At 53.5% G+C, this 22,802-nt stretch overlaps 2 protein-coding genes across 2 annotated transcripts; one reads left to right on the forward strand and one right to left on the reverse strand.

The window, feature by feature from the left end:
- Positions 1-5,706: 5,706 nt before the first annotated feature.
- ZNHIT1 (zinc finger HIT-type containing 1) lies at positions 5,707-14,041 on the reverse strand. The gene is made up of 5 exons (XM_068524018.1): positions 13,394-14,041; positions 6,865-7,035; positions 6,336-6,415; positions 6,042-6,211; positions 5,707-5,947 (listed from the first exon to the last, which is right to left on the reverse strand). Exons 1-5 carry the CDS (start codon positions 13,413-13,415, stop codon positions 5,926-5,928), a joined length of 465 nt encoding a protein of 154 aa, XP_068380119.1. The 5' UTR covers positions 13,416-14,041; the 3' UTR covers positions 5,707-5,925.
- A 25-nt stretch (positions 14,042-14,066) lies between these two features.
- PLOD3 (procollagen-lysine,2-oxoglutarate 5-dioxygenase 3) lies at positions 14,067-21,660 on the forward strand. Its single transcript, XM_068524016.1, has 19 exons — positions 14,067-14,506; positions 14,869-14,960; positions 15,127-15,263; positions 15,372-15,535; positions 15,666-15,778; positions 15,950-16,013; positions 16,566-16,663; positions 16,927-17,028; positions 17,204-17,329; positions 17,523-17,644; positions 18,057-18,161; positions 18,275-18,400; positions 18,692-18,833; positions 18,911-19,024; positions 19,210-19,278; positions 19,751-19,855; positions 20,381-20,527; positions 20,757-20,882; positions 21,225-21,660. Exons 1-19 carry the CDS (start codon positions 14,395-14,397, stop codon positions 21,378-21,380), a joined length of 2,220 nt encoding a protein of 739 aa, XP_068380117.1. The 5' UTR covers positions 14,067-14,394; the 3' UTR covers positions 21,381-21,660.
- Positions 21,661-22,802: the final 1,142 nt, after the last annotated feature.

Raw genomic sequence — 22,802 nt, forward strand, 5'->3', positions numbered from 1 at the left:
TAAGCTTCTCATCCCATCTTTGTGACTCAGTCCCCATTCCTCTACTGGAGCACTGTTCATTGTCCTGCCCTGGCAGCTCCCCGGTGCCTCAGAAAAAACAAAACAAAAAAGACAGTTACAGGGCTTCCCTGGTGGCGCAGTGGTTGAGAATCTGCCTGCTAATGCAGGGGACACGGGTTCAGGCCCTGGTCTGGGAAGATCCCACATGCCGCGGAGCAACTGGGCCCGTGAGCCACAACTGCTGAGCCTGCACGTCTGGAGCCTGTGCCCCGCAACGGGAGGGGCCACGATAGTGAGAGGCCCGCGCACCGCGATGAAGAGTGGCCCCCGCTTGCCACAACTAGAGAAAGCCCTCGCATGAAACGAAGACCCAACACAGCTACAAATAAATAAATAAATAAATAAAGTAGCTATTAATTAAAAAAAAAAAAAAGACAGTTACACCTTGACACACTACCTGGCCCTAGCCTGCCTTTCTGTCCCCATTTCTTACTATTCCTCCATGCAACCGTGCTCTCTCAGCGAGCTGGACTGCTCACTTGGACACACATTTGAGTCAGGGCTTCCTACTGGGCTCCACCCAGAAACAATTATGCTTTTTGCGCTGTTCCCTACATAAAGGGTTCCATGGCCTATCCCTGCCCCTCCACCACCAATACTCTGCTTTCGTACCATTTGCGGATGTCCCCTGGCCAAGTCCAAAGTCCACGTGGAAGGGACTGTCCAGGAGCATAGACACTGGGAAGCGTATTTCATGCAGGCCCTTAGTGTAACAATCTACCAGGACAGGCCCTGGGCCACGTGATGCTGACCTGCCTCTTCTCGTCCCTTCCCCCTTTCAGGAAAACAAACCGGAGCCGAGTTTCACATTCGAGCATTTACTATGTGCCTTAATATGACCATGGGGTTAAATTTTGATTTCTTTGTCCATTGTGCGAGGGTCACATGGCTATAAAGAGCTAGCGACACATGTACCTTTTTTTTGTAGTTTTTTTTAAATTGAAGTATAGTTGATTTACAATGTTGTGTCAATCTCTGCTGTATAGCAAAGTGACTCAGTTATACACATATATACATTCTTTATATCCTTTTCCATTATGGTTTATCACAGGATATTGAATATAGTTCCCTGTGCTATACATTAGGACCTTGTTGTTTACCCATTCTAAATGTAATAGTTTGCACCTACCAACTATGAGGAATCTAAAATAAGGCACAAATGAACTATCTACAAAACAGAAACAGACTCATAGACACATGTACCCTTTTCAACACTATTTTCTTCTTTGCTAGAAGCTACAGCAGCAAGACCGGGCCCCTGCCCTCAGAGAACTCACAGGCTGGGAGCAGACAGAAATGCAGACAGCTAGTTACCGTGTAATAGGCAAGGTGCTAAGGCTACTCCAGGAATCCTCCAGTTTTTGAGGAACTAGCTATGAGAAAGCTCAGCAACAAACTGCTTTAGGTCTTGGGCAATGATGTCAACAGCTGAGTACTTACCAGACGCCAGGCACTGGGCTTGGTACAGTCTCATTTAATCCTCACAGTTTCTGGGAGGTGGCTGTAACAGAGTCAAAGAGGCAAAGTGACCTGTTCAAGCTAGTCATAATTGGTAGTACAGTAATTAGTAAGTAGTGGGCCCAAGATTTGTCTGAGACTGAAGACCCAAATGGCCTGTTTCCCAGAATTCCTGGCTCTCCAAACTAATCCATGTCAATTATTATTATTATCAATATTTTATTTATTTAGTTAGTTAGTTGTGCCAGGTCTTAGTTGCAGCAAGTGGGCTCCTTAGTTGCGGCACGTGGGCTCCTTAGTTGTGGCATGCAAACTCTTAGTTGTGGCATGCATGTGGGATCTAGTTCCCTAACCAGGGACTGAACCCAGGCCCCCTGCATTGGGAGTGCAGAGTCTTTTTTTTTCTTTTTTAACATCTTTATTGGAGTATAATTGCTTTACAATGGTGTGTTAGTTTCTGCTTTATAACAAAGTGAATCAGTTATACATATACATATGTTCCCATATCTCTTCCCTCTTGCGTCTCCCTCCCTCCCACCCTCCCTATCCCAACCCTCCAGGTGGTCACAAAGCACTGAGCTGATCTCCCTGTGCTATGCGGCTGCTTCCCACTAGCTATCTATTTTACATTTGGTAGTGTATATACGTCCATGCCACTCTCTCACCCTGTCACATCTTACCCTTCCCCCTCCCCATATCCTCAAGTCCATTCTCTAGTAGGTCTGTGTCTTTATTCCCGTCTTGCCACTAGGGTCTTCATGACCTTTTTTTTTTTTTTTTTTCCTTAGATTCCATATATATGTGTTAGCATACTGTATTTGTTTTTCTCTTTCTGACTTATTCACTCTGTATGACAGACTCTAACTCCATCCACCTCACTACAAATACCTCCATTTCGTTTCTTTTTATGGCTGAGTAATATTCCATTGTATATATGTGCCACATCTTCTTTATCCATTCATCTGATGATGGACACTTAGGTTGCTTCCATGTCCTGGCTATTGTAAATAGAGCTGCAATGAACATTTTGGTACATGACTCTTTTTGAATTATGGTTTTCTCAGGGTATATGCCCAGTAGTGGGATTGCTGGGTCGTATGGTAGTTCTATTTTTAGTTTTTTAAGGAACCTCCATACTGTTCTCCATAGTGGCTGTACCAATTTACATTCCCACCAACAGTGCAAGAGGGTTCCCTTTTCTCCACACCCTCTCCAGCATTTATTGTTTCTAGATTTTTTGATGATGGCCATTCTGACCAGTGTTAAGATGATATCTCATTGTAGTTTTGATTTGCATTTCTCTAATTATTAATGATGTTGAGCATTCTTTCACGTGTCTGTTGGCAATCTGTATATCTTCTTTGGAGAAATGTCTGTTTAGGTCTTCTGCCCATTTTTGGATTGGGTTGTTTTTTTGTTATTGAGGGGAGTGCAGAGTCTTAACCACCGCGCCACCAGGGAAGTCCCTGATCCATGTCAATTAAATTTAAAGCTCATTGAGGTCTTTAGGTGGGAGCGCCCCAGTCTTCAGCCTTCCAGATCCTAGCATTAACCTCTTCTGCCCCTGCGGGCCCAGGAAGGGTCTGTGCTGCCCTATCACATGACACTGGATCTAGAAGCTTCTAGCCTCTAGAAGCTTTGGCATAGTGTAGATTTCCCGAAGACCAAGGTGTTTCCCAAGGTGGGGACCAAGTCTCCACTAGTACACAGGAAGCTGGCAAAAATTGCTCAAGGTTTTCCTTGAGGAGTTAAGGTTTCAAATGCGGGTCTGGAGATCCTTCCTAGAGAAGATCAATGAATGACTTGGGGACCTAATCAGCATCAGAGCATCGGGAGCCCCTGGGGTCTGGCTCTGTCCTATCAAGGGCAGTTGGGGAAGACTGAGTGTGTCACTGAGTAGACAAATCTTACAGCAAGCGGAACCTATGTGATTCTTTTTATAGCAACAAAATATGAAACAAAGTCAGTAAATTTAGGAAATAAACCAAAGAGATTGTGCTGACTCAGTGGAAATCTGACAGGAATTCCGACGCAGGTGATCACAGTGAAGCACAGAAGGTGTTTCTCAGCCCAGAAATGGTCTTTTTTTTTTTTTTTTTGCCATGCCTGCGGCTTGTGGGATCTTAGTTCCCCAACCAGGGATCGAACCCAGGGCCCCGGCAGTAAAAGCACCGAGTCCTAACCATGGCACCACCAGGGAATTCTATTTACTTTCTTGAGTATAATTCTTGCAGGACAGAAAAACAGAAAGGTTAGGATCTAGGAAAGTTTCCCTTCCTGAGAGCAAGATAATTAATCTAGGCCAAGAGTTAGCAGCCAGCAGACTGAATTCCTCATGTCCCAGTTACTACTGCTGTATAGCCAACCAACCCAAGACTCAAAGGCATAAACCATTTTATTATACACAGAGATTCTGCAGGTCAGGAATTTAGACAGGACACAGCAGAGACGGCGTCTGCTCCACGATGTTGAGGACACAGCTAGGAAGACTCAAATGGCTGAGGGTAACTTGATGTCTGGGGGTTGGAATCATCAGGAAGCATCTTCACTCCTATGATGGAAGCCTGGGCTGGGATGGCTTGAAGGCTTGGCTCAGCCGGACCTGTCAGTGGGAGGACCTGCACATGGCCTCTGGGTGTAGCCTGGGCTTCCTCGCAGCATGGCAGCTTCAGGATGCTTGGATTTCTTACATGGTAGCTGAAGGCTCCAAAAGCAAGTGTCCTAGGGACAAGGCAGAAGCTGCACTGCCTTTTACCACCTCGCCTTGAGTGTCATGTGATCGCTCTTCTACCATTTTCTACTGGTCCAAGCAGTCATAAGCCTGCCCAGATCCCAGGGGAAGGGGACCAAGCACCACCTTTTGATGAAAGGATAGTAAAAAATTTTACAGCCGTTTTTCAAAACCACCACACTGAGGACTGTCTCTAAACCCTGTCCTCGCCACCACCGAACATGAAGACGTCACCAACACCACCTGCCCAACCAAGTCTCCAGAGGAAGGGCAGGAAGCTCCTCAGGAAGACACTGGGAATATTTGGGCCAACCCCAAGAAAGTCCCCAAGAGTGGGGAGAAGAGCCTAAGAAGTTCCCTGACACCAGCTTGGCTGGATCCCATTAATATCCTACTGAAGTAATTTGTGCAACAAGTATTTCCTAAGCACCTGGTTTGCTAAGTTGCAACAGGGTACGGGGCCTTAAGACAGCAACTCCAAGGCACTTAAGAGCTCACAGCTTGCAATCCACTTAGAGAAGGTGTGGGCGTAAGAAGCTCTAGTACCACAGAAGTTACAGCATCCAGGGCCACCAAGAACAGGAACCTCTATACCGTGAACTTCCTGACGCATCCCAGAAATTTCTGGGTTCTCTCTGCTGCTAATAATTTCACACACCACAGCCCCTGGTAAGAGGGGCTTCCTAAGGACAAGTGCTCCCTCAGACGGGCAGCACCAAGAACGAGGTCCCAGGCTCTCCCATTTGGTGAAGAACCAGAGGACAAAGACAGGGCTGGTGCCTTCTGTGGTACCCTTCTATACCCCCGTCCCCACCCCTCCCCTCGCTCCACTTCCCCATCACCAGTCCTGGGAGCCAGCGGTACTCAAAAGATACCCAGAGGAACTAGAGAAACAAAATTAAGAAAAAAAAAAGAACTAGATCGATAACCCAAATAGCGACATAAAGCAGCCAAGGGACTTCCCTGATGGTGCAGTGGTTAAGAATCCGCCTGCCAACGCAAGGGACACAAGTTCAAACCCTGGTCCGGGAAGATCCCACATGCTGCAGAGCAACTAAGCCTGTGCACCACAACTACTGAGCCTGCGCTCCCGAGCCCGCGAGCCACAACTACTGAGCCTGCGCGCCTAGAGCCCGTACTCTGCAATAAGAGAAGCCACCGCAACGAAGAATAACCCCTGCTCACTGCAACTACAGAAAGCCTGTGCACAGCAATGAAGACCCAACGCGGCCAAAAATAAATAAGTAAATAAATATTAAAAAAAAAAAAAAAAAAAAAAGCAGCGGCCAAGAAATGCAAAGACCTGGGGATGGCAGGAGAATGGGACAAAATCTTTCACGGTCAGGGACCATGAGGGGCAGACAGCGGGAGTAGGAAAAGACACAGAGCAGTGAGTTCGAGAGACAGGAGACCCCTCAGCCTCACCCCCAAAACACCACAGGACCAAACAGGCAGGCTCCTCCTCGCATGAGACCTTTTATTACAACAGCACGCTGAGGGCTCGGCCCACTGCCCTGCCACAGTCCCTGGGAGTAAGACTGGTCTTCCCTGGAGGACAGGACACGAGCTTTGTTGGGCTCCTCTCTTGGTCCAGGGGGAGCGCCTTTCCTTTCGGTGATGCCCTCTCCGAGGCCAGGTGATGCACGGAAGGCCTTCCTCTCTGGGGACGCCTAGGGTCATACAGTCCACTTCAGGCACCTGCAAGGCAGAGGAAGCCCAGGATGAGCAGAGGGTCCAGGAGGCTGTGGGGGGAGGAGGGGGAGGGTGTGGACCCGGGGGAGGCCCCTCTCACCTGGTCTCCTGGTGGGTGCCCAGGCAGCGCACAGTACAGTACCGGGCGCCGCAGCTGACACAGGTGTAGGGGGAGGGGAAGCCACAGACAGCACAGAAGGGGCGCTGGGGCCGGGATGGGGGTCCTGCGCAGGCCGTCAGGTAGTTGGGGCCCTCAGCCACACTCAGGTTCTGCAGAGACAAGGGGGCTGGCCCTGTGACCCCTCTGTCCCCTCCCAGGAACACCCGCCGGGGCCAAGGATCTCTACAGGTGCATCCCTGCCCTGTGGGGTCCTCCCCAGCCAGCTCCTCTCACCTGCTCCTCCAGCAAGGCCTGAAAGTTTTTTCGGAAGCGAAGTTTAAAATGATCACCCCGAGTTTTCTTCTTTTTCTTTCCTAGAGGTCAAGAGCAATGAGTTACTTGGCACGTGCCAAGGAAGACACTGGTTCTTTGCTTCACCGTTCCGATCCCCCGTGTCCATTCATTGCCCAGGTGCCCACCTGGGTTCTAAGCCGGCCTCTCTCTACCACCCTTCCCCACCCCCGACTTCTCCAAGCCAAGCCTTCCTCTATCTCCACCCTCCCTACATCTAGAGCTTTGTGTCCGAGCTCAAGGGATCTCAGAGCTCATCGGCTCCAGCTTCTTTATTCTATTGATACATACAGGAAAGGAAATGGAAGCACAGAAAGGGAGAGCAGTTGACTCAAAGGAGCCAGAGGAGCTCCTGGATCATCCATCCCCCAGCCCGATGTCCTTACGCACCCTGACCCGGGCAGGCTCTTCCCTCTTCCTGCAGCCTTGTCTCCTGGCACCCGGCGCCCGCTCCCTCCTCCACCCGACTCACCAGTGTCTGCATCATCATCAAACTGAGGCAGCCGCTTGCCGAGCTGGGGGAGCCCTGCGTGGGGGTCGTCCTGGAAGTTGTCATTCTCCAAGGCCTCGAGCTGCCTGTTGATGCGGCGTTGCCGGGCCGCCCGGTCCAGCACCCGCCGCTGTCCAGGGTCCTGGGAGCGAACTAGATGGGACAGGGCCAGAAGAGTTATGGGGTCAGAGAAGAGAGAAGCTGGGGCGGCCTTGGCTCTGAGCCGTGTGTGGAAGACGTCCAGGGGTTGGGGAGGCACAGTTCTCTGATCTCATCCTAGTCCCCAAGCCCTTGGCCCCTGTATCTTCTCCCAATATATCACCCACTCTGGCTGCTTCCTCCCCAGCTACCTAAGACTGCCGTTTCAGTCACTCATGCCTGTTTTCTTTTCTTTTTTTAAAAATATTTACTTATTTATTTATTCGGCTGCGCTGGGTCTTAGTTGCGGCACGCAGGATCTTCGTTGTTGCATGTGGGATCTTTATTTGTGGCATGCGGGATTCTTAGTTGCGGCACGTTAACTCTTAGTTGCGGCACGCAGGATCCAGTTCCCTGACCCGGGAACGAACCCGGGCCCCCTGAACTGGGAGCGCGGAGTCTTAGCCACTGGACTACCAGGTTAAGTCCCCATTCATGCCTGTTTTCTATCCTTTTGGCCCCAGCCTTCCCTCCCAATCCCAGACACAGCCAATGAAATGCCTCCTGGAGACCTCTCACTGCTGGCCGAAATCACACAACCATGCTGACGGAGACCACAGTACACTCGGGGCTTCCAGGCTCCACTGGGACCTTGATGCACTCAGCCTTTACACTCAGCAATCTCCTCTCCCACCTAAAAGGACATGAGCCACCATGGAGAGATGTTCATCTATCAGCCTACCCTCAATCATAACTGCATGGGTACCCCCGTCCCTCCATTCCAAGTGGATGCACCCCCAAGTCCCACTGCTAAACCCAAACCCTTTGCCTCTAGCTCGAGTCCTCCCCGCCTCTCGCATCTTCAACCCCTCCCACTCAACTGGTACTTTCCCCGCCATAGAAAAACCTGCTAAACTCTCACGTGTCCACCCAACTTCATACCTACTCTGCTTTGAGAGTGCAGTCCACGGTAAGTTTTATTTCCTTACCTCCCATCCACTCCTAACCAACCCCCGGCAAACCAACTTCCATTCAATGGGAACCACTCACGCTCAGGACACCAGTGACCATCTAGGGCCAAATCCAGTGTGTTTGCTTGAGCTCTCCATAGCCTGAGACTGTGTCTATATGTCACATTTTAGTAATTCTTGCACACGTTTTCATTATTATTATCTTTGTTATGGTGATCTGTGACCAGTCATCTTTGATGTTACTATTGTAATTGTTTTCGGGCATCACAAATCGCGCCCATACAAGACGGCAAACTTGATTGATAAATGTGTGTGTGTTCCGACTGCTCTAGCAGTCAGCTGTCCCAAGTCTCTCTCCCTGTCCTCGGGCTTCCCGATTCCCTGAGACACAACAATATTGAAATTAGGCCAATTAATAACCTTACAGTGGCCTCTAAGTGTTCAAGTGAAAGGAAGAGCTACATGTCTCTCACTTTAAATCAAAAGCTAGAAATGATTATGCTTAGTGAGGAAGGCATGTCAGAAGCTGAGACAGGCCAAAAGCTAGGCCTCTTGCACCAAACAGTTAGCTAAGCTGTGAATGCAAAGGCAAAGTTCTTGAAGAAAATTAAAAGTGCTAGTTCAGTCAACACCTGAATGACAAGAAAGCAAAACAGCCTTACTGCTCATATGGAGAAAGATTTAGTGGTCTAGATAGAAGATCAAACCAGCCATGACATTCCCTTAATCCAAAGCCTAATAAAGAGCAAGGCCCTAACTCTCTTCAATTCTACAAGGGCTGAGAGAGGTGAGGAAGCAGCAGAAACAAAGTGTGAAACGAGCAGAGGTTGGTTCATGAGGTTTAAGGAAAGAAGCCAGGGACTTCCCTGGTGGCGCAGTGGTTAAGAATCCACCTGCCAGTGCAGGGGACATGGGTTCGATCCCTGGTCCGGGAAGATCCCACATGCCGCGGAGCAACTAAGCCCGTGCACCGCAACTAAAGCCCGTGCACTTGCGCTCTAGAGCCTGCAAGCCACAACTACTGAGCCTGCATGCCACAACTACTGAAGCCCGCGAGTCTAGAGCCGGTGCTCCACAACAAGTGAAGCCACCTCAATGAGAAGCCTGCGCACCGCAACGAAGAGTAGCCCCCACCCGCTGCAACCAGAGAAAGCCCGCGCGCAGCAACGAAGACCCAACGCAGCCAAAAATAAATAAATAAATAAGTAAATTTATTTTTTTTAAAAAAAGGAAAGAAGCCGTCTCCATAACATAAAAGTGCAAGCTGAAGCAGCAAGTGCTGATGTAGAGGGACTTCCCTGGTGTCCTGTGGCTAAGACTCCACACTCCCAATGCAGGGAGCCTGGGTTCGATCCCTGGTCAGGGAACTAGATCCCACATGCTGCAACTAAGAGTTCGCATGCCGCAACTAAAGACCCGGCACAGCCAAATAAATAAATAAATATATTTTTTAAAAGTGCTGTTGTAGAAGCTACAGTAAGTTATTCAGAAGCTCAAACTAAGGGAATTCCCTGGTGGGCCAGTGGTTAGGACTGTGCGCTTTCACTGCTGTGGGCCCGGGTTCGATCCCTGACTGGGGAACCAAGATCCCGCAAGCTGCGCAGCACGGCCAAAAAAAAAAATCAGAGGATCTAGCTAAGATAATTAATGAAGGTGGCAACACTAAACAACAGACTTCCAATGTAGACAAAACTGCCTTCTATTAGAAGAAGAAGCCATCCAGGACTTTCATAGCTAGAGAGGAGAAGTCAATGCCTGGCTTCAAAGCTTCAAAGGATAGGATGACTCTCTTGTTAGGGGCTAAAGCAGCTAGCTGGTAACTTTAAGTTGAAGCCAACGCTCATTTACCCTTCTGAACATCCTAGGGCCCTTAAGAATTAGGCTAGATCTATTCTGCCTGTGCTCTATAAATGGAACAACAAAGCCTGGATGACAGCACATTTGTTTACAACATAGTTTACCGAATATTTGAAGCCCACTGTTGACACCTACTTCTCAGAAAAAAAAGATACTTTTCAAAATATTACTGCTCATTGACAATGCACCTGCTCACCCAAGAGCTCTAATGGAGATGTACAACAAGATCAATGTTGTTTTCACGCCTGCTAACAAAATATCCATTCTGCAGCCCGTGGATTAAGGAGTAATTTTGACTTTCAAGTCTTATTATTTAAGAAATATATTTCATAAGGCTATAGCTGCCATAGATCATGATTCCTCTGATGGAGCTGGGCAGAGTCAATTGAAAACCTTCTGGAAAGGATTCACCATTCTAGATGCCATGGAGAACATTTGTGATTCATGGGAAGAGGTCAAAATGTCAACATTAACAGGAGTTTGGAAGAAGTTGATTCCGACCCTCATGGATGACTTTGAGGGATTCAAGACTTCAGTGGAGGAAGTAACTGCAGATGTGGTGGAAACAGCAAGAGAACTATAATTAGAAGGGGAGCCTGAAGATGTGACTGAATTGCTGAAATCTCACGATAAAACTCACGGATGAGGAGTTGCTTCTTCTGGATGAGCCAAGAAAGTGGTTTCTTGAGATAAAATCTACTCGTGGTGAAGATGTTGTGAAGACTGTTGAAACAACAACAAATGATTCACAGTATCACATAACAGGGAATTCCCTGGCAGTCCAGTGGTTAGGACTACGAGCTCCCACTGCAGTGGGCCAGGGTTCGATCCCTGGTTGAGGAACTAAGATTCTGCAAGCTGTGTGGGGACAGAAGGGAGGGAGGGAGGGAGGGTGGAGAAAGAAAGGGAAAAGAAAGGAAAGGAAAAAACAAAGACCTTTAAAAAATAGAATACTATATAACTTACTTGATAAAGCAGTGACAGGCTTGAGAGGATTAACTCCAATTTTGAAAGTTCTACTCTGGGTAAAACGCCATCAAACAGCATTGCAGGCTACAGAGAAATCCTTCACGAAAGGAAGAGTCAATCAATGTGGCAAACGTCACTGCTGTCTTACTTTAAGCAACTGCCACGGCCACCCCAGCCTTCAGTAACCATCACCCTGATCAGTCAGCAGCCATCCACATCGAGGCAAGACATTCCACCAGGAAAAAAGGTTACAACGCGCTGAAGACTCACACGATGGCTAGCATTTCTTAGCAATAAAGTATTTTTAAATTAACGCATGTACATTTTAAAAAGACATAATGCTATTGCACACTTAACTGACTATCACGTAAAAATAAAAAAAGATTTCTTTTTGGCCGCGCCAAGCAGCATGTGGAATCTTAGTTCCCCGACCAGGGATTGAACCCGTGCCCCCTGCAGTAGAAGCGTGGAGTCTTAACCACCGGATAGCCAGGGAAGTCCCTAAACATAATTTTTATATGCACTGGGAAATAAAAAAATTTGTGTGACTCACTTTATTGCGATATTCGCTTTATTGCAGTGGTTTAGAACCGAACCTGCATATCTCTGAGATCTGCCTGTACTAAGCTCTTTGCATAAATGGAATCCTTTAATCTTTACATCAACCCTATGAGATAGGTATCATTATCATCCCCAGTTTACTGGAGTTCAGAGGTTAAGAAACCTGTCCAAAGTTTACACAGCTAATAAGCACCTGGGTCAGAATTCAAACCCAGAACTGCCCAGCATCAAAAAAGATCCTCTTGATCGCTGTACTATACTGCCTCCCTTCCAAGTACCAGGCGGTTCTGGGAATACAACCAGAGCTTACAGTCAGGTGGGGAATATAAATGATCAAATAAACAAGCCCAGTACAGGACAGTACATGCTAGGACAGGGAAGTACAAAGTACTACAAAGCACATGACAGAAACACATAACCGGGGCTTGGGGTAGTCAGGAAGATTTTCCAGAGCAAAGTAAGTCTAGGTGGAGGCCTGACTGATGAATAGAAGTTAGCCTGATTGGGACGGGGGTGGGGTGTCTTAGGCCTTGGTACCAGCATGAGAGAAGGCCTGGATGAAAGACTGCAGTGCCTTCAATAAATTTTTTAAAGTTCGGTATGGCTGGTATATAAAGTATGTGTGTGTGGTGGGCGGGGGGAGGATGGGGATAGGAAGTCAGGCAGACCATTAAGAATCTTACCTTTAAGTATCTAAAGGAATTTGGCTTTGGGACTTCCCTGGTGGTCCACTGGATAAGACTCCGAGCTCCCAATGCAGGGAGCCCGGGTTCGATCCCTGGTCAGGGAACTAGATCCCACATGCATGCTGCAACTAAGAGTTCACATGCCACAACTAAGGGGCCCGCCTGCTGCAACTAAGACCCAGCGCAACCAAATAAATTAAAAATTTTAAAAAATAACAAAATAAAGGAATTTGGATTTGGGGATTTTATGGTGAGGGTGTTGGAGATCCAGTGAGGGGTTTAAAGATGACATGACTGGATTTATTACAAGTCAATCTGGCAGAGTGTTCTGACCCTCATCTCTTTTTATCTGGATTCCTCAACAGCTTCCTAACTGGCCTTCCAATCTCTGAACCTGCACTACACAATAGAGCAGCCACTAGTCACATGAGGCTACTGAAATTTAGATGTAGATTAATTAAGCTGTAATTAATTAAGACACATAAATTTTTAAATTCAGTTTCTCAATCTTGCCACATTTCAAGTGCTCAATAGCCACATGTGGCTACCGGCTGCCATACTGAATAGTGCTGATTACGAACATTTCCATCATCCCTGAAATTTCTACCGGACGGCGCAGCTCTAGTCGCTCCAATCCATCCTCCGCATTGAAGCTAAACTCCCTTTCTAAGAGATAAATTTGTCTGGGCCACTCCCCTGCCTTAAAAGCCCTTGACGGCTCTCCACCGCCCTCTCCAGAGAGTTCAAACTCTTCGGCAGCGTATACAATGCCTTTCAAGGATACCTTTTCCTAGCTCTCCAGCCTCTCTCCTCTGCAAGCCCCAGAACTGTGAACTTGGCTTCCTAAGCGATTTGCTTTTTCTTGCTCTCCTACCTTGGCACGTGCGGTTCCCGCTGCAGGGAAGGAGTCCCCACGCAACTGCACTGAGCTAAACTGTGACTTTCAGGACTCAATCCAAGCGTTTTCTTTCCCTCCAGTCCCCTCCTTCCCAGAAGCTGGGTTGGATGCCACTCCTCCCCGAGCCCAGGCACTCTGCATCCCTCTACCCTAGCACGTATCACTCTGAAATGCAGTGGTAAGTCTGCGCCTCTGCCCAGCTCCCGGAAAGCCAGTTCTTGGATGCTAAGGATCTTTTTTCTTTCTCCATCCCCAGGGCCCGGGTTGCAGCAGGCATGAATAAAACGTGAACGGATGGTTTGGGGGTCTGCCCCGACGTCAGGACCCGAGGCCCGGGGTAGGGATTTAAGACTAATAACTGGTTGAGGGAATCCTAGGCCAGGTTCGGTTTTAGAGGAGGATAGGGGGCCAACAGCCGAGGGCTCACATACCCGAAGTTTTCTTCTCCACCATTTTCACAACACAGCCGCCAGATGAGCCTACTGCGCACGCGTTCTAAATCACGCGCTGTGGTAGGGGCATGACGACTTCCTGTGGCGCGTGCCTCTACGCGTGCGCAGTGCAATCCACCGCTTTAACTGCGTAATGTTCCCTTAGAGACCAGAAAGCTTTCCGCCATATTTTATACGGGCAAAAGTACTTCCGACCTCGGTGTAGTTGTGTATTTTGCGGGACCCTCGAAATGGGTCATTTTAAAGAGGTGTTGCCAGTGATCTTTCAAGAAACGTCATTTTCCTTTGGTCCGTCTGAAGATACAATCATCACAAAGGCATCCCCTGGAGCTTCTCCCCTGGGCGGTGAATATGATGGTCCGGAGTACCAAAGAACTTGGCTTGAGTGGGCAATCCCAGAGGTCCCCGGTGACCCTCTGCCAAAACCTCAACCCCCAGACCCCTTGGGGCCGCAGACTCCTCGGCCTTCTCCCTCCCTGCCGTCAAACCCGCTCCGCGCGTCCCCACCGCCTCTCTTTCTGGGTCTTCCGCCCGGCTGCTCGATGCAGGGCTGTGGCAAAGACCCGCCTCCGCATCCCGCCGGACCCGCAAGGGGTCACTTCCCCTCTCCGCGTTTCACTTTTCTCAAGTGTTAGGCTGGCTGTGGGCCGGGCTGGCTCTAAATGTCCTCGGCTCGGGATCGCCAGCCCTAGTCCCCGCCCCTCCCCCGCCTCCGGGCTGGGCGCCCTCTCCGCTGGTTCAGTTCTGCCCGCCGCCCGGGACAATCCTCGCCTTGTCTAAGGCCCGGCATCTCGAGTTTTCTGTAACCTCCGGGTACGCTTTTTTTTCCCCCCAGGGCGGAGCCCCAACCCGGCTCCTCCTAGCTGCGGGCCGCACAGCAGCCCGCATCCTTTTTCCCAGAGTTCCTCTCCGGAGCTGGGGTCCAGGCGCACAACCAGAGCCCGGTGCGGGCCTGTGTGCCGCTCGGCCAGCTCCCCGTCATGGCCTCGGGCCCGGGACTCCGGCTCCTGCTGCTACTGCTGCTACTGCTGTCGCCGCCTCCTGAGGCCTCGGCTTCAAATCGTCCCCGGGGCAGCGACCCTGTCAACCCAGGTGAGAACCCCGGGAGGGGCGAGTGGCGCCAGACTGACCCCGGGGAGAGGGTCGAGGCCGGCCTCTCCCACGCCCAGCGGGCTCCCTAGGGCCGAACCACACGGCCCCTTGCCCACTCCTCGCTCTGAACTGTTTCCACCCTCCGCATGGAAACTGACCCCGAATTTCTGGGTGTTACTCCCATCCCGCTTTCACTGGGGTCAGGTTTCCCTGGGTTGGAAGAGTTTAAGAGGGAATGCGGAAAGGAGGTGAGGAACAGGAGCAGAGTCAGAGGGAGGGGAAGGGGGCCTGCGGTGAGTGGAGCGCGTGGGGCAGCGAGCTGGGCGAGTGGGTCTTGAGTGCCAGTTCCTGGCTGGTGACAGAGAAGCTGCTGGTGATCACCGTGGCCACAGGCGAGACAGAAGGATACCGGCGTTTCCTTCGGTCAGCGGAGTTTTTCAACTACACTGTGCGGGTGAGGAGAGGAACACCCTCGTGGCTTCTAGAAAGGGTGGGGGTGGGGTCTAGCCTAGGAGTGGGCTGAGGGCTGGATGCCTGGGACCCCACGGTGAGCCTGGTCAGGGCGGTGGCACCACCTGGCCGCCTGAGCCCCTCCCTGGCATTCTGGGTCTCCTCCACAGACCCTGGGCCTGGGACAGGAGTGGCGAGGGGGCGATGTAGCCCGAACGGTTGGTGGAGGACAGAAGGTCAGGTGGCTAAAGAAGGAAATGGAGAAATATGCAGACAGGGAAGATACGGTCATCATGTTTGTGGACAGGTAAAGGGGCTGGGGCTGGGGAGAAAGAAGAGGGGTGGACAGAAAGAGGGGGTGAGGATACTGAGGTTCCTAGTGGCTGTCCTGCTCATCCTCCCCTTCCTCCCCCAGCTACGATGTGATTCTGGCTGGCAGCCCCTCGGAGCTGCTGAAGAAGTTTGTCCAGAGTGGCAGCCGCCTGCTCTTCTCTGCAGAGGGCTTCTGCTGGCCCGAGTGGGGGCTGGCGGAGCAGTACCCTGAGGTGGGCACGGGGAAGCGCTTCCTCAACTCTGGTGGTGAGTGGCAGAGTGTCCAAAAGTGGTGGGGCATGGAGTGTTCCAGGTGCCTGAGGGCTGGAGAGGGAGTGGGGACAGGTCCTGGGACCCTGGGAATCTTGGAGTCAGCACCTCCCCTCCCCCCACCCAGGATTCATTGGCTTCGCCCCCGCTATCCACCAAATCGTCCGCCAGTGGAAGTACAAAGATGACGATGACGATCAGCTGTTCTACACTCGGCTCTATTTGGACCCAGGACTGAGGGTAGGGAGGGGCAGAGGAGGGGTCCCGACTTGAAGCTCTGGAGGTGGCAGGCCTCTCAGGCTGAATGGGAGGGAAGGGGTAAAGAGGCTTCTTGAAAGACATAAAGAGAAAAGAGTGGGAAATGATGTCCCACCCCCTCTTTAATTAACTGCCCCATCTCATCCCATCCAGGAGAAACTCAGCCTTAATCTGGATCATAAATCGCAGATCTTTCAGAACCTCAACGGGGCTTTAGGTGAGGAAAAGGCAATCAGAAGGGGTGATGAGAGGCTGCTGGGGGTCCTGAATGTGGGAGGGGCTCCTGGTAGAACTGGGGTGATCTTCAACTCACCTCGATGTTAACTTCATCAAACGTCAGAATGGCTGATAGAGTTAGTTGCACTGTGCTAATAGTAACAGAAGCAACAATGGTCGTACCTAATGTCTGTTTGACATACTATGTGGCAAGGCTCTGGGCCAGGGTTTTACTTCTGTAATTTTATTTAACACAACAATTCTACAAAGGGCGGGTCTGTGGTTATCCACCTGTCTCAGATGGGGAAACTGCGTCTTTGAGGGGCCAGTGACTTGCCCAGGTCGCACAGGTAGTAAGTGGTGGGGTGCCCCAGGGTGGCAGCAGCCTGGTCAGTGCCCTCGGAGAGAGAAGGTATCCCGTCCCCGCCCCATGGGTCACAGTCCTTCATCCTCTAGAGAAGCTGGGCAGCCCCCGCCCCCCTATATTTAGAAGCACGTGCTGTTTGGCAGCTTTTGGGGAAAGGGAGTCTGAAGCCTGGCCTTTCTTCCCCAGATGAGGTGGTTTTAAAGTTTGGTCGGAATCGCGTGCGTATCCGGAATGTGGCCTATGACACACTTCCTGTTGTGGTCCATGGGAACGGCCCCACTAAGGTAGCCCAGTTGCTTATACCCTCAGCCCCAGCCCCAGTCAGTCCTGGCCGCACAGCCCCTGCCCCAGACCTCGCCCCAGCCCCCAGGTTCCTCCAGCCCTTCCAAGTAGTGAGTCCTCCCCAGCCCCAGAAGCACCGGTGCTGGGAGAGTTTCTCAGTGGCCACCGCTCCCCATCCTGCCCTGTCCCCTGCCTGTCTTCCCCACCTCCCCCACCTCTGGCCCTGGACTCGTCAGCCTCAGCCTCTCACCGTCTCTCCCAACAGCTCCAGCTGAATTACCTGGGAAACTACGTCCCCAATGGCTGGACTCCTGAGGGAGGCTGTGGGTTCTGCGACCAGGACCGGAGGCCACTCCCGGGGGGGCAGGTGAGGAGGGGGTGCCAGCGTGGGTGGGAGAGCGCTTGGAAGCAGGGGGTGCAGGGAGGGCATTCCAGGCAGCAGTGGGTGGGGGCAAAGCCCCTGGAGACCCCCAAACCTGCCAGGGTTGTGGAGGACAGACTGGCGGGCTTTCCTCTGAGCCCCATCACGTTGTATCTTCCAGACTCCCCCCCGGGTGCTTCTCGCAGTGTTTGTGGAACAACCTAGCCCGTTCCTGCCCCGCTTCCTCCAGAGGCTGCTGCTCCTGGACTATCCCCCCGACAGGGTCACCCTCTTTCTGCACAACAACGTGAGACACCCCGACTGACAGCCTCTCGCTCCCAAGGGACCCCGCCCCTGCCCTCGTCAGAACTCCCACTCCCTAGCCCAGACTCCTTCCTGCACCCTTCCGCTCACCTCCTTCCCCGCTCCTGTCCGTCAGGCACCATCTTTTCTGCCCTCTCAGTCTCCCCATCTCCCCCTTCTCCCCCCACCATCTCCAGGAGGTGTACCACGAGCCCCACATTGCTGACTCCTGGCCCCAGCTGCAGGACCACTTCTCAGCTGTGAAGCTGGTGGGGCCCGAGGAGGGCCTGACGCCAGGCGAGGCCAGGGACATGGCCATGTGAGTGAGCCTCGGGCGGGTGTTGCCGGGGGGGGGGGGGGGCGGTGAAAGCAGTGGGCGAGGGGCTGCCACCCACTGCACGCCCCCTTCCCTCTCCGTTCCCCATCCAGCCTCTCCTTGGCCTCCACAGTGGCGCACTCCCAGCCACTACGCGTGCTGTCCCTCCCTTGCCCCGCACAGACGGAAGAATCTGGGGTCCTGGGGGAGGAGGCACACAGGCCTCGGCCTCCCCCTTTCCCGCCCTCCCCTCCCCCCCAGTCTTTTTCTCCCTCCTGTCCTCTTGCTGGTGCTTCTACCCACTTTCCTCCTCTTCTCCTCAGCGGGTAGGGGGAGTTCCACCCACTCTACAGTCCCCTCTCCCCCCCACCTGCTCCCGTTTCAGCTCATCTGTCTGTTGGTCTGTCACCTCCAGGGACATTTGCCGGCAGGACCCCAAGTGTGAATTCTACTTCAGCCTGGACGCAGACGCGGTCATCAGCAACCCGCAGACCCTGCGCATCCTCATTGAAGAGAACAGGTCGCTCGCCTGGTTCAGCCAGAGGGCCCCCAAGTAGTCCCCAGGGAACCCCCAACTCCTCCCCTGGGCGCGGGACACAACTCCGCCTGGCCCTCACCTCTGCTCGTCCACAGGAAGGTGATAGCGCCCATGCTGTCCCGCCACGGGAAGCTGTGGTCCAATTTCTGGGGAGCCCTGAGCCCCGATGAGTACTACGCGCGCTCCGAGGACTACGTGGAGCTGGTGCAGCGGAAGCGAGTGTGCGTCCTGCAGCCCCTCCCCTCCCCCGAGCTGGGCCCTCGGAGACCCCTGCATCCTGCCCCAAAGCCCCAGTCTCGGGGCTCCAGTGGCCACCCATAAGACGTGCTGGGGGTTGTGGGCAGGGACTGACCGTGCAGGGGGGCATGAGAGGGTTGCGACCAGCAGGGCTTGACGGGGGAAGCCAGTGGGACCTAGCAGCTCACAGCCCTCGAGGGAAGGGGCTCCTGGGAGGAACAGGGCAGGATTGTGGGGGTCGCCCACCTAGCTGACCCCGGTGTGGGTGCCTCCAGGGGCGTGTGGAATGTGCCCTACATATCCCAGGCCTATGTGATCCGCGGGGAGACCCTGAGGACGGAGCTGCCCCAGAGGGAGGTGTTCTCGGGCAGTGACACTGACCCAGACATGGCCTTCTGCAAGAGCCTGCGGGATAAGGTGAGTGGGCCTGGGGCTCGAGGCGGGGCAAGGCGCTTGCTCCCTGTCACCCTTCTCACACCCTCCCCCCACGCCAGGGCATCTTTCTCCACCTCAGCAATCAGCACGAATTTGGGCGCCTCCTGGCCACTTCCCGGTATGACACAGACCACCTGCACCCTGACCTCTGGCAGATCTTCGACAACCCCCTGGTGAGTAGGCGGCCCCTCGCTCAGAAGGTAGTTTCCCCTCCTTCCGTAAAGGAGGATGCCCCAGACCCACCGCACGCGCATGCGCGCTGTGCAGGCTCTCCTGTTGCCTGGGGAGGGGGCTTCCTGGGGGGGAGCAGATGGAATGAAGAGGGCCCGGGTCAAGGTGCGCCTCCCCCCACCCCCAGGACTGGAAGGAGCAGTACATTCACGAGAACTACAGCCGCGCACTGGAAGGGGAGGGGTTCGTGGAACAGGTGAGCCCCACGCAGGACCCCGACCCGTCACACGGCCATCACCCCCTGGGCCCACCGCCTGGATTAGTGGTGCCTTAGGGTTTTCTGCTCAGGCAAGATGAGGGCAGAGGCTGAGCAGATAGGCCTGCCGCCCCCATCCTGGCATTAATCAGGGTGGTCCTCTCTTGTCTGTTGGGTATATTGGTGTATGGGTGAAATGATACTTCTTAAGATGAGTTTGAAAACCACTATGCCAGAACCCGGGGCTCCAGGACCCCCGTGCCGTTTGCGCCATGTTTTCAGCACTGCTCCCACCTTCTCTGGCCCGGCGCCTCCTGACCTGTCCCCACACTCAGATCCCCGTTCCTGCAGATTCTCTCATCTCCTGGCTTCCCTTTCTGCTCCCTGCTTTCTCTCCCTTCCTTTGGCTGCCTGTCCGCTCCCCGAGCATGACCCGGCCCTGCTGTTCTTGCCCTGCCCCGTCCGTCCTCAGCCCTGCCCGGACGTGTACTGGTTCCCTCTGTTGTCTGAGCAAATGTGTGATGAGCTGGTGGAGGAAATGGAGCACTACGGCCAATGGTCAGGAGGCCGGCATGAGGTGAGGGGCTGGGGCAGGGGAGGAGGGGGGACCCCAGGAGGAGGGAGGTGAAATTTCCCTGATTGAGGGAAAATGGAATCCAGAGAGTGGGAGCAAAGAGGGGTCCCCAAGGGGGAGGGGCCCACAGGAGGCACAACTGTATTCATTCATTCATCCATTCGTTCAAGAAATACTTACCGGGTGGGTCCTAGACGCCAGCCCCTGACCCGGGTGGTGCAGGTCGAGCTCTGCCCTCCTGGGTCTCACCTGCTGTCAGTAGCAGCAGCAACGCAGCTTCTAAAGGCTGTGATGGGCAGCCCAGGTGCTGCAGGAGTCTCCGGAGGGACCCTTGACCCAGACGTGGGGGGACCGAGGGGCTTCACAGGAGGGGTGACATCTTAGCTGACACTTAGAGGACAGGAGGAGTGAGTCAAGCTAAGAAGTGGTCGAGACTTCCAGACGGAGGGAATACAGGCTTTAAGGCCTGGGAGCAAGAGGAGGGGGAGGCTGGCACTGCCCTCTCGGCTCAGTGCCCACTGCCCACAGGACTCAAGGCTGGCTGGAGGCTACGAGAACGTGCCCACCGTGGACATCCACATGAAGCAGGTGGGCTATGAGGACCAGTGGCTGCAGCTGCTGAGGACGTACGTGGGGCCCATGACCGAGAGCCTGTTCCCAGGCTACCACACCAAGGTGGGCCGCTGCACTCGCCACCCCCGCTCCTCCCGCTTCCCACACCCCGTCCCGGTGGGACGTCTCCACACGATGCCTTTTTGGCCCCCGTGGTGTTTGGGGCCCCATAAAATGAGATCCTACAGGAGGGCAGCCCTGGGGGAGGCAGCCCGCAGGTACCAGTGAGAACCCCTCCCCCTCCCCGGACCTGAGGGCCATCCCTCCAGCCTCTCCTCCCATGTCCCCACAGACCCGGGCGGTGATGAACTTTGTGGTCCGCTACCGGCCAGACGAGCAGCCCTCTCTGCGGCCACATCACGACTCATCCACCTTCACCCTCAATGTCGCCCTCAACCACAAGGGCCTGGATTATGAGGTGAGTCCCTACCGCCCTCCGCTTCAGGGCGCCCCCAGGGCCCCTCCCCACACGCAGGACCCTGTGTCCCGCCCCCTTACAATCCCTACACACACCCCTCAGTCACCTCCCTCCCTCTGGTCTGCCTTCTTTGTATTTCTCAGTGACTTCGTGGGTATCCTCCTCTGGACCCCTTCCGCGCTGGCAGCCTCACCCTTTCTCCTGGGTCTCCCATCTGCTGATGCCCAAACCTCCTGTGTCCTCCCTCCCTGATTCCCCCTGTCGGGCTCTCCCCGCTCTCAGCCCGCCGCCCAGTCCCCAGTTCCGCTCACCCTGCACTCCTGCCCCTTCTCATCTTCCCAGGGAGGTGGCTGCCGCTTCCTGCGCTACGACTGCGTGGTGTCATCCCCCCGGAAGGGCTGGGGGCTCCTGCACCCTGGCCGCCTCACCCACTACCACGAGGGGCTGCCCACCACTCGGGGCACTCGCTACATCATGGTGTCCTTTGTCGACCCCTGACGCTCCACCACTCTGCCCAAGCTTCCCTGCCATTGTGCCTTCTTGTGCCCCTCTCCTCGGAGGGGGTCTGTCCGGCTCCTCGCCTCCTGGGTGTACGTTCCGTGTGCCTGGGACTGAATGTGTCGCCTCGCTCCCCACCACACGGCCCTCAGGAAGCTCAGGGAGCCCCCTTGCTCCTCCCCTCAGCCCCCAAGGGTTCCCGGGGAGAGGGATTCTGGGTGTTCACCACGTGATAAATTATTGTTTTTCAGTCTCCCTCTCAATAAAAGAGGATTTGTAATTCTCGAGTCCATTTATTCTTTCATCTACCTGTGGACCCCATATCTCTCCCGCCACCCAGTGTAGAGGGGAGACCCGGGGTTTTCCAGAGGAAAAGAACAGAGAAGAAGAAAAGGCGGAAACATGATTTTAGAGCAGAGTGGGAGCCTGGAAGCTTCCCTGGCTCCCATGTCTAACTCCCGTCATTGCCAGAGCTGGGGGAGGACGTGAGGAGGGCCAGACCGAAAGAAGGACTTCCCTTGTTGGGCTGAGGTGAGAACCCCCCATCCCCACCCCTGCAAAGCCCGCAAGCTCTCCTCCCTGATTCTCTCCTCACCTGATAGCATCTTCTCCAGTGCATGAAGTGTGGGGTGGCACAGCCCTAAGCTGGGCTCCAGGGACATTGCTGGGGAAGTAAGTCCCCCTGGGGGCATGTGTTCTTTGAGGGAAGACAGGCTGGAACCTTACTGTGGCTTCTTGCGTCTAAGCTGTTAGTTAGGTGGAATCAGGAGAGGGGAATCCTGAGGGTCAGCCCAGGAAAGCTTCCTGGAAGAGGGGGGATGGGAAGCAGCCTTGAAAAAGACAAGACCGGGACTTTTTTTTTTTTTTACTGAGACTTCTGGTGGTCCAGTGGTTAGGACTCCTGGCTTGCACTGCAGGGACCATGGGTTCCATCCCTGGTGAGGGAACTAAGATCCCACAAGGCAAGGTGCAGCCAAAAAAAACCAAAAACAACTGACGTTCCCTGACCTGGAAAAAGTGCTGGCTCTGCAGGCCTCTGGTCAATGTTAAACAGGGCCACGGTCACAGTGAGGACTGGCCCCAGCCCACTGGAAGGTGTGCCGACAGACCAGTGGGCTCTCTCTTGGAGGGGTTCCCCAATCCTTAGCCTTTCCCATAAAACCCTTCCCTCTGGAGGTCTCCCCACAGAGGCCTAAGCTACTCCTTAGGGAATATATCCTCCTGCAGGTCACCTACCGTTCAGGGGCCAGGCCCGGGTGACAAATGGGGAGCCCTGCTCTTCAGGGTACACACACATGGCAACCCCTGCTGACCCAGACCTCTCCCAGCCCTGCTCCTCACAGGGAGCCAGTCCTGACCTCTACAAAGTCAAACGCCTTCCTCACCCCCAGGCTCCAAGCCACAGCCCTGGTCTTTCCTTTT

Source organism: Eschrichtius robustus, chromosome 16 (genome assembly GCF_028021215.1).
Source record: "Eschrichtius robustus isolate mEscRob2 chromosome 16, mEscRob2.pri, whole genome shotgun sequence".
NCBI lineage: Eukaryota > Metazoa > Chordata > Mammalia > Artiodactyla > Eschrichtiidae > Eschrichtius > Eschrichtius robustus.